General features: G+C 39.6%; 1 protein-coding gene across 3 annotated transcripts; it reads left to right on the top strand.

Moving 5' to 3' along the window:
* Positions 1 to 1433: 1433 nt before the first annotated feature.
* On the top strand, positions 1434 to 10292 carry GAR1 (GAR1 ribonucleoprotein). Of its 3 annotated transcripts, none has more exons than XM_021684491.1 (7): positions 1434 to 1473; positions 1827 to 2034; positions 3469 to 3623; positions 4080 to 4139; positions 8263 to 8401; positions 9549 to 9620; positions 9987 to 10292. In XM_021684491.1, the coding sequence occupies exons 2-7, from the start codon at positions 1839 to 1841 to the stop codon at positions 9998 to 10000; spliced, it is 636 nt and encodes a 211-aa protein (XP_021540166.1). In that variant the 5' UTR covers positions 1434 to 1473; positions 1827 to 1838; the 3' UTR covers positions 10001 to 10292. The 3 variants fall into 3 exon arrangements, with proteins under 3 accessions (XP_021540166.1, XP_021540165.1, XP_021540167.1); XM_021684490.1 differs by lacking the exon at positions 1434 to 1473 and adding an exon at positions 1481 to 1618; XM_021684492.1 differs by lacking the exon at positions 1434 to 1473 and adding an exon at positions 1573 to 1593.
* Positions 10293 to 10975: the final 683 nt, after the last annotated feature.

The raw sequence follows: 10975 nt of genomic DNA, 5'->3' as shown, positions 1-10975 counted from the left end.
ACTCCGTCAAATACCAAGGTAAGGTCTCAAAAGATTCTGGTGTAGGGGCGCCTGGGTGGCTCAGTTCTTAAGCGTCTGCCTTAGGCTAGGGTCATGATCCCAGAGTCCTGGGATCAAGCCCCACATTGGGCTCCAGCCCCACATTGGGCTCCCTGCTCCGCGGGAAGCCTGCTTCTCCCTCTCCCACTCCCCCTGCTTGTGTTCCCTCTCTTCCTATGTCTCTCTCTGTCAAATAGATAAATAAAATCTTAAAATTAAAAAAAAAAAGATTCTGGTGTAAGAGACCAACCAAATTTAACAAATAGATCACTAGCTTTCTTTGGAAGAGAAATTTCATTGGAAGCTGAAATTAGGTATCAAGGGCTTAAAGAAAAAAGGGGAAGAGGAGCTTGCAGCATAGATGGTCCAGAGCCTGTCAGCGCTAAAAACGTACTGGACAGGGACGCCTGGTTGGCTCACTCGGAAGAGCCTGCCACTCTTCATCTCCCGGTTGTGTGTTGGACCCCAGGTTAGGTGTAGGGATTATTTAACTAAAGCGTGTTAAAAAAAAAAAAAAGCACTTGACAAATTGAATAAACTATTTGGTGCAAAAGAGTTGTGGGTTGGAGCCCCACGTTGGGTATAGAGATTATTTAACTAAAGCGTGTAAAAAAAAAAAAAAAGCACTTGACAAATTGAATAAGCTATTTGGTGCAAAAGATAAAAATATTACTTGGCTTTTTGTCACATAAAATACACTTTTAAAGAAAAAATATTTTTAAAGGAAAGTACACACATACACGCATTTTTTTCTTCCTTTAACTGGTGAAACCATAGGAGAGAAGGACAGGCACAGTTCAGCTCACAATCGTGCATACTTCAAGAGGTCCGGAAGAAACAAGCGCTCAAGAGAACGCAGGAAGCCCTTGCACTGGGTTACGACGCCACCAGATCCACCTCTGCGTAGAGCGCAGCTGAAAACTCCTCAGAGATGTGGGCGGCACAGTTGTTGCGGCTGGCAACGAACTGACGAACAAGGAGACCATTTTGCAGCCTGAAAAGCCAGGGCTCACGGCCAGTCCCCAGCCCCCTAGAACCGCCAGGCCTCCGGGAAAGGGGGCGGACCACTAACGCCAGCCATCTCCCAGGGCAACACCGCGGCGGCACTTCCTGCAACTTCTTAGATTCAAAGGACGCCACTATTATACGTCATTTCCTACGGAGGACTAAGCAAGTTGACCTGACTTTCGTGAACTAGTGTTTAAAGTTAGATAGTATTGCTGCTCTTCCAGCGCTGAACGCTGTTTTGGAAAGGCGACAGCGCCCCGGGTTCTGCCAGTGACTGGCTTTTTTGTAAACCAGTCGATCGAGTTTCTTGTCCTTCCCCCGCCCCCCGCCACCGTGTGCGGGTACGGTGGCCGGGGAGGCTCGTGTACGGCGGAAGTACCGGGGGAGTGGGTGTGCGCAGCCGGGCCGGACGTGCACGTGGCGCCGGTGAGTTGCGGTAGGGAGCAGAAGGATTCGAGAATGGCTGGACCCGGAACCCAGCTGCGGGAGGGAGGGAGGAAGGAAGGGAATGCGGCGTGAAGACCTTGCTGCCTGCTGGGGGAGGAGGTACTAACCGGGGGCGACGAGGCTGGTGAGTGGTCGGTCAGCGCGCAGGGGGCTCTGGGGAGGTGACCCTCCTCACCCTTCGGGTTCGTCTCTGGAGGCTTGGCCGTGCGTGAGGTGGCAAGGTTGCTGTATTATTGCCCCCCTGTATGGTGTTCTGTCCGTGGCTCAGAGGGGTTAGGTGGTGTACCCAGAGGCCACAATGACCAAAAGGTACGCACTGTTTTTCTCACCAGGTAGAGTTAAGCATGTCTTTTCGAGGCGGAGGTCGGGGGGGCTTTAATCGAGGTGGCGGCTTCAATCGCGGCGGCAGCAACAACCACTTCCGAGGTGGAGGCGGTAATTTCAGAGGCGGCGGTGGCGGCAGAGGAGGATTTGGACGAGGAGGTGGCCGCGGAGGCTTTAACAAAGGCCAGGACCAAGGACCCCCGGAACATGTAGTTTGTATGTCGGCTTCAAAGCATAGCCTACTTGGGGGCGGAGGTTGTGGGTTTAAGTTCGGGGACTACTTGCTGAAAGATAACTCTAGCAGCTCTCGTACGGAAGTCGCTGCTTGGTTGGGGAGTCAGGTCTGAAGATGCTGTAAACTGACTTAAAACAGTGCTGTAATGTAAAGGGAAGATCAAGAAAGCAAAAGAACACTTAGAATGCGTCATGGAGGTGGAAATTGAGCTTGGGCTGAAAGGAAGTTATTAAGTAGGTAATACTGTGTGTTTACTCCTGTTGTTCCCGATTTACAGGTAAGAAAACAGTGATTCAGAGTTAGGTTTCTCATAGTAATAAGTGATCAGTTTGAGAGACAAAGCCACGTTTCCTGACTTGAAAGCCCATGCTGTCAGTTGCTATTCATAAGTAAGAGAAGTGTGAAAAAAAACTGCTTGGAAGGGAAACCACAGAGGGAAAGCCAAGAAAAAGAGCTAATTAGAGTAGATTTGAAGTAATTATCAGTGAGGTGGATAGAAGTCACGGAAAATGAGACAGATTTGACAGTGGAAACCTACATCAAAAAGGAGAAAGGAGGAAGAGACATAAAGAGATACAAAGATGAGGTTGGATCAGTGTGCAGCATGGTTTGAAGAGTGCAATGGCTAGAGTCATAGATCCTAGCCCACAAGCATGCAACAGTCCGTGCATGATGCACTGTGAGGGTGGTGGACGTCAGAAAAAAGAAGGAAGGGTTTGATGGGAGAGAGATTTCAGTGGAAACAAATTCAGTAGAACTTGGTTAATACTTGGGAATAAAAGGTACCAGGCTTTGAACCTGGGTGATAGTGATAAAGAATTGGTTTTGCAGGGATGTAATGAGTATTTTGGTTGGGGTGACAGTCAGAAATAAAGGTAGTTATTTTGAGATTCCACACTTCCCTGAAAAAGAGTGAAGAGTCATTGGTGAAGAGGTGGTAGTGGGAAGTTATAAAAGGGGAGGAAAAAAAGGAGAACAAAGACTAATTTACAGATAGGGACTGGGGAAAAGAAAAGAGACAGTAGAATGTGAGCATAGTGTTTAATAATAATAGTTATTGTTCTAATAAAACAGCTGTTATAGGTTGGCATTAATGTATCAGGCATTTTTCTAAGCACTTGCCATTTATTATTGTGTTTATTCCTCATAATACTATATGTTAGGTGTTGGCACTGTTATTAGCCCTTATTAAAGATGAGGACACTGAAGTAGAGAGAGAAGAATCTTACCCCTGGTCACATTGTTTGTTTTGAGATTTTTGTTTTTTTTTTTTTTTTTTTTGCTTTTTGCTTTTTGCCTCAGAGGAGAACAGATAAAGTGAAATCCCAGGTACCCAAGAAGAAAGCTTCCAGATGATGTTGGTCAATATCATTTGAAATTGTTTTATATTTTAACATTTTCTTGTCCTGTTTCAGTATTGGGAGAGTTCCTGCATCCCTGTGAAGATGACATAGTTTGTAAATGTACTACAGATGAAAATAAGGTGCCTTATTTCAATGCTCCAGTTTATTTAGAGAACAAAGAACAAATTGGTAAAGTGGATGAAATATTTGGACAACTTAGAGATTTTGTATCCTTTTTAATTAGAAGACCCAGTGATCTCATTGGAAGGTTACCATTTGCTTTTTCTGGAGCTAAGTCTTGATTTAATTAGACTTCCTGCTTCATTAAATTGGACAGAGTATTGCTAAGATTGGACCAAATACAAGATTTCTCTATATTGTCTTTCTCAATATTTCCCATATTGAAAAGAAAGACCCTGTAAGAGTGACTTCCCTTTTGGAAGGTGTTAGAAATGATAGACATTTGGATAAGTGCTACAGGATTAAGGTACTTTGCTTTGATTATGATGATGACACTGGAATAGTGTGGAATTAGAAGTTTTAAAAACAAAAACTTCATTTTTTTCTTGGAAACTCATTTTTTACCTTTCCTAAATATTCCCATATAACCTTGTTTTTAAAATTACATATGAATTCAGAAGGTTACCTTCCTTGATCTTCTTTTTCCTTAATATAACTAATAGTATTTTTCTGTTAAATTGTCTGAAAATATGAAGGCATCTTCCTTTAAAAAACTGCAGAAGGTGAGTCAAGCTTATAATTAGGATCTTTGGTTTTATAAGTGAATGACCTTCCTTAGGACAGTGCTACTTAGAGCACTTGAGATTCCCCCAGTGTATCACTAGTGAAGCTCTTAAATTGAGATGTTCTGTATTTTAGATGTTGAACTTACTGATCTTTAAAAGTAATTTATTTAATATTTAATATTTACTTAAAAATAAATATTTATTAACAAATTCTATAACTACTATAATATGTTTTTTAGTTTATGTAAAACTCTTACTGGAAAGCTTACATGACCAAACGTTCTAAGTAAAACGTTAAATTGTGAAACATTAATTTGGGAGAAGCCAGACATTAAATGATTTCACAAATATTTCAATAACATTATGATATATGCTGTGAAGGAGATACACAGATCGCTATGAAAATGTTAGTAGTGGGACCAAATTTAGTATATTGGATTTCTGAGGAAGTAAACTAGAAGGCGAGACCTGAAAATTGACTAGGGGTGATTCTCAAACCTCGTTGCTCATCAGAATATCTGGGGGAGCTTTTTTTTTCTTTAAAAAAAATTTTTTTTTTTTTAAGATTTTTATTTATTTATTGAGAGAGAGAGAATGATAGAGAGAGAGCATGAGAGGGTGGAGGGTCAGAGGGAGAAGCAGACTCCCTGCTGAGCAGGGAGCCCGATGCGGGACTCGATCCAGGGACTCCAGGATCATGACCTGAGCCGAAGGCAGTTGTTTAACCAACTGAGCCACCCAGGCGCCCTCTTTTTTAAATTTTTTTATTAACATATAATGTATTATTTGTTTCAGGGGTACAGGTCTGTGATTCATCAGTCTTAACACAATTCGCAGTGCTCACCATAGTACATACCCTCCCCAACGTCCATCATTCAGCCGCCCCATCCCTCCCACCCCCCTCCACTCCAGCAGCCCTCAGTTTGTTTCCTGAGATTAAGAGTCTCTTATAGTTTGTCTCCCTCTCTGGTTTTGTCTTGTTTCATTTTTCCCTCCCTTCCCCTATGATCCTCTGTCTTGTTTCTCAAAATCCTCATATCATTGAGATCATATGATACTTGTCTTTCTCTGATTGACTTATTTCACTCAGCATAATACCCTCTAGTTCCATCCATGTCGTTGTAAATGGCAAAATTTCATTTTTTTGATGGCTGCATAATATTCCATTGTATATATATACACACCACATCTTCTTTATCTACTCATCTGTTGATGGACATCTTGACTCTTTCCATAGTTTGGCTATTGTGGACATTGCTGCTATAAACATTGGGATGCACGTGCCTCTTCGGATCACTACATTTGTATCTTAGGGGTAAATACCCAGTAGTGCAATTGCTGGGTAGTAGGGTAGCTCTATTTTCAACTTTTTGAGGAACCTCCATACTGTTTTCCAGAGTGGCTGTACCAGCTTGCATTCCCACCAACGGTGTAGGAGGGTTCTCTGGGGGAGCTTTTATGGTCATATATTTCTTGGTTCCACTCTTAGAAATTTGAGCCAGTAAGTCTTAGGTAGGGATCAGGATTCAATTGTAAAAAGGCAAGCTCCTGGATAATTTTCATGTAGTTAGGCTAGCACTGGGGAATCACTGCTAGTCAAAGAGGTGGGAAGAGAAAACAGTTTGTACAAGTCTCTGAGACAGCCAATTTAAGGATCTGAAAAAGGCAGAAGTATAGCTCAAACATAGAACATTTAAGAGAGACTAGAGAGGTAGATAGGGGATGGGTTACTTAAGGCCTCCCTCCAGGTCGTGGGAAAGAGTTTAGATTTTAGTTTTAGTTTTGTTTTTAATATTAGGATAAAAAGTTATATTAAAAAAGAGCACTGGAAAAATAAAAGAGCACCCTGGAAATGGGTTAGTACTGTGGTCGGAGACTTGCATTAGTCCCAGAGGAGATGATATTTTGGACTAGGGTAGTCGTGACAGTGGAAATGGAGAAAAGTGGATGGATTTATGAGAGAGATACAGGAAGTAGCATTGAAAGATCTTGGTAGTTGATTAATATAGTTGAAGTTAAAAATACCATCATCTGGGGCGCCTGGGTGGCTCAGTTGATAAAGCAGCTGCCTTCAGCTCACGTTGTGATCCCAGGGTCCTGGGATCGAGCCCCACAGCTGGTGGCTGGCTCCAGGCTCAGCAGGGAGTCTGCTTCTCCCTCTGCCCTTTCCCCTGCTCATTCTGTCTCTCTCTCAAATAAATAAACAAAATCTTTAAAAAAAAAAAATCACCATCTTTCAGATGTCTGATTTCAGCATCTTTGTGGATGGTGTCACCATGTACCGAAATGGGGAAACTTTGGAGGAGAAGGGGATTGGGGGAAGATAGTGAATTCAGTTTTAGACATAATGAGTTTGAAGCACTTATGAGATATTCACATAGTTAGGAGCTCAAAGGAAGAGCCTGGATTAAAGATGGAATTGGAAGTTGTCGTACAGACAGTATATGGTACAGTCTAGGAAGAAAGAATGAGAAAAAGCTTTAGGATACCTCCTAAATTTATATATCCTTTGGAGACTGAGAAATAACCCCAGTAGAGGAGGAGGCAAACCAGGAGAGTTTCATAAAAGTGGTTATCACCAAATTCAGAACAGAAATGATCAGCTGTGGCAAAATGCTGCTGCAGAGTGTTTTTTGGATTTAGCAACAGGGAGGGCAAAAGGTCATGGAGCCAATGGAGTGCTGGGCCCAGAACCCAGATTGAAATAGGAGATGAGATGGGGATAGTGCCTTGCTGCTGGCATAAGGCTGCTACTGGCTGTAGAAACCCTGGCAAGGACCCACTGGGAAATTGAACTGCTTCAGGTGGGCCTGAGAGCCAGGCTTCTCATTTAGTGACCTGAAAAAAGGAATTTGCCTGCGATAGCCACTAAAATTCGATCTGGATGACTGCCTTTTCTCACAGTATTATTTATTTGAGGATTTTTTTTTTTTTTTTTTTTTAAAGATTTTGAGAGAGAGCGAGAGCAGGAGCGGGGATGGGGGGGCGTGGGGATACAGAAGGAGAGGGAGAAGCAGACTCCAGGCTGAGTGGGGAGCCTGATGTGGGACTTGATTCCAGGACTCTGAGATCATGACCTGAGCCGAAGGCAGATGCTTAACTGACTGAGCCACCCAGGAGCCCCTGCGGATTTATTATTTAGTGTTTTTTATCACAGATGCTAAATTGGTACATTCTACTTCTCCCCTTTTTTAGATTCACTGTTCAGGTTCAAGTCTTCCTTATCCAGCCCAGGCTGTCTAATTGAATTTTCTGTAATGATGGAAATACCTGCCTAGTACAATAGCCACTAACCATTTGTAGCTACAGAACACCTGAAATACGGCTAATGTAACTCAGGAACTGAATTTTTAATTGTTAATTAAATAGCCAATGTGGCTTGTGGCTGCCATATTGGGCAGTGCAGAGCTAGACAGTATTTTTGGGAGAATGCGCTCTGAAGGGAAGAATGATAAGGTGGTATCTAAAGAGGAATTCAGACATCTATAAGTAATACATTATCATTTGAAACTCCTTATGCGTGTTTTATGTAAAATTGTGAAATATACCCTCTTATGGTTCATTATTATGAAAAATAACCTCTTTAATCCCAAATAATAGAATGGGTTTAGTTTATGCATATCCTTTACCACTTTGTATGTTCAGCAAATAGTTACTGATTTGATCCTTTATTCAGGTTTTGAAATAACTAGTGTGTCTGTACTTCATTGTGAATTTTAATGTTAAATTTTTAATAGTTTTCATTTTAGGGTAATTCTGTTGAGTGAAAAGGTAGTTAATTTTTGGAAGACATCTATTTATAAATATGAGAAATGAGATTGAATTGGTCTTGGTTTTTATTTATATGCCTGTATTGCTTATTGTGTGCAAAGTATGTGCTTTGTATACATTACTCTTGATCTTAACAAAGACTGTGGGGTAGGTACTTTATTCTCTTCATTTGATAGATCAGAAAACTAAGGTACAAAGAAATTAGGTCTTTACCTACGGCTAGCTACACAGTAGTTAATAGGGTTGGGATTTGAACTCAAGCAGATTTGAGTCTAGTGTGTAGATTCTTCATGATTATACTGTTCTACTTCCTAAGTCATCACACTAATTGTTTCTGTTATACTTCCAGTTTTATATAGACCCATATAAACTGCTACCACTGCAGAGGTTTTTACCTCGACCTCCAGGTGAGAAGGGACCTCCAAGAGGTGGTGGCAGGGGAGGTCGAGGAGGAGGAAGAGGCGGAGGTGGCCGAGGTGGTAGAGGTGGTAAGTTACTTTTGGGGGAAATTTTCTAATGAGATTTCAAAGTTGCAGCCAATTCATACAGTATAATTTAATTTTTTATATAGGCAAACCTCCTTTATGCTTATTTATTTTTTTTAGAAAAGCTATTTTCAAATCTTGGCAGATTGCCATAGTAATAATGCTCAGTTTCAATAACTTATTTAAGAAAAATCTAATAAAATGTAATTTTGAGGGATTTTATCTCTTTGGGGTTATTCATGTTTTGTTGAGCATTTTATAAAGTATAAGATTATCTTGACTGAATTTTAGTTTTTTAGTTAATATTACTGGGTGTTGATTATATGCTGTGAGCTGGTCATATTCTTTTAATATTCACTAAAACCTTGTGAGATAGGTGATAGCCTTATTTTAGATGAGGAAATGGGAGGCTTACAAAAGTTAATTTGCCCTAATCAAACAATTGGCCGTCTAAAAATAAAATCCCTGTCTTCTGATGTCATATCAAAGACTTCCCCAAAAATTCATTGCTTTGATTTCAGCATTTTGGTATATGTATTTCCTTGGAGTTTTGGTACATTGATCGTTATGAACAGGGTTGGGAATAAGGTGCGGTGTAGTATAGAGTATACCTAGATCTGTGAGTAGTGGTGTGGTGGGTGGGTGACAGGATGATGGCAGAGCCTAAGTGGTTAGGAAGGGGAGCCGAAAATTGGTTGGATATCTTCTGTTCCTGAAGCAGAAAGGAGAGAGAACTCTGTTTTCACCTTTGCCTTTCTCAATTTAGTTATTTCATTCTAAATATGCTTTTTTGGGTCCAGATAGCTAGGAGATAATCTCTTTAAGAAATCTGAATATATGTGTATTAAATATTTTGAGAATCTAATGATTCATTCCCATTCTATATTCAGTCTCATCTATAACACTGAAAAAAATTCACTCCCCCTAGCTGCTACCCTGGGTTCTTAGGATAAAATGCCTTAGTTCAATCAAAAAAGTAAGCAAAAGTTGAGGTACTCCTACACTTAACAGTAGGGCTAAATGGAACTTTAACAAGCTTTTGTAATTCATTAAAACAGAATACTTGTTTAAAAAGTTGTAATGTAGGGTGTTAGGCTTATCAGAATAGCATAGGCTACAGTAGTTTTATAAACATTTCCTTTATTTTTAGGTGGTTTCAGAGGTGGAAGAGGAAGTGGAGGTGGAGGCTTCAGAGGAGGAAGGGGTGGTGGTGGTTTCAGAGGTGAGTGTGAAAAAAAAAATCTTTGAATCACTGAATTTCTGAATTGGTATTATCTACCATTGTAAATTTTTATTCAGTCTTATTTTGGTTTCCCAAGTATATAGAACACCATTGCTTTAGCCTAATTTATAGCTTTATTTTTATATCACTTTCTTACTTTCCCCTTTGAATTTTTTCACCTACTTCTAATTTGTTTTGCTGTATTAATTTGAAAAATAAAAAGGTGTGTAATATGAATGACAGTTAAATTTGGTAAATTGGTTGTCTAACCAGTATAAGAAGAGATTTTAAACTTGAGATTTCGGGTATAGTGCTATTAAAAATTTATTTTCTATAGCCTTAATACTTTCATTTTCTCTTAATCAGGGAGAGGACATTAAGTGTAACAGTTGACAGAGAAACTTCCTGCATGATCTACTTCTGTGGATAAGAAACTTGTTTCTTGAGCAAGTCTTGAAGAACTGGTCATTTTCTGACAGTGGGACTGGGACTAAAATGACAACGCCATGCAAAAATGAGTGCAACAGAATAGGCAATTTTGCTCTAAAAGAGTATGAACAAATGTTTTAATGTTTTGTACAATGCTTGGAACTTTGTGGGTGCTTAATAAATGGGCAGTTTTCATTTGAAGCATACTTGGAATTTTTAAAATAAAATGTTTTATTTCTTTAAGTTATAACAGAGCAGCTGTGTTTATTAAAACAGAGCTATTTTTTAAGTTAAAAGGAATAACTAAGCTTAAACTCAGTGGATTTCAGGTAGGAAAACTGATTTGTTTACATATATAACTGATCTTTAAAAAAGTAGGTTAGGTGAACAGTACTTTAACGTTATTTATAAATTAACACCCCCTTTCAAAATCTTTGCCTTTTGTATATGAAAATATCAGCACCTTTTATTTCATTTCACTTGTGTACGTTAAGAGTTACTAAAGCAGTTTTTTAAATTTCAATTAATAATTGATTAGCAAATTTTAGTGTTGATTATGAATCTATTAAAATTGGAACAGCTCTGTTCATGTGAGAATTGAAGTTCAAGTAATTTCTGGAGAAATGTTCAATTCTCATTCAACAATCTTAGATGGGATCTTGAAAGTTTTACTGAATGTTTTTATTTTACTTTTTTAAAAGAAACTCTAAAGGTTTAAGATGTTATTTATCATAAGAAAAGATGTTATTCATTATAAATAAATATTTGTTCAGATTCCTGGCTACATGTTCAGATTCCTGAGTAGGGACATTACAAATGAAATTGATTTTTGATCCCTACTGCTAGTGTAGTATCAAGAAGTAACTATGATAGCAAGTTAGAATACTGTGATAATGGGACCATTTCCCTGCCATTGATTCCCACCC

This window comes from Neomonachus schauinslandi, chromosome 2 (genome assembly GCF_002201575.2).
Source record: "Neomonachus schauinslandi chromosome 2, ASM220157v2, whole genome shotgun sequence".
In the NCBI taxonomy this organism is placed as follows: Eukaryota; Metazoa; Chordata; class Mammalia; order Carnivora; family Phocidae; genus Neomonachus; species Neomonachus schauinslandi.
Note: the sequence above shows the minus strand (reverse complement) of the source record. Positions and strands in the feature narration are given on the sequence as shown.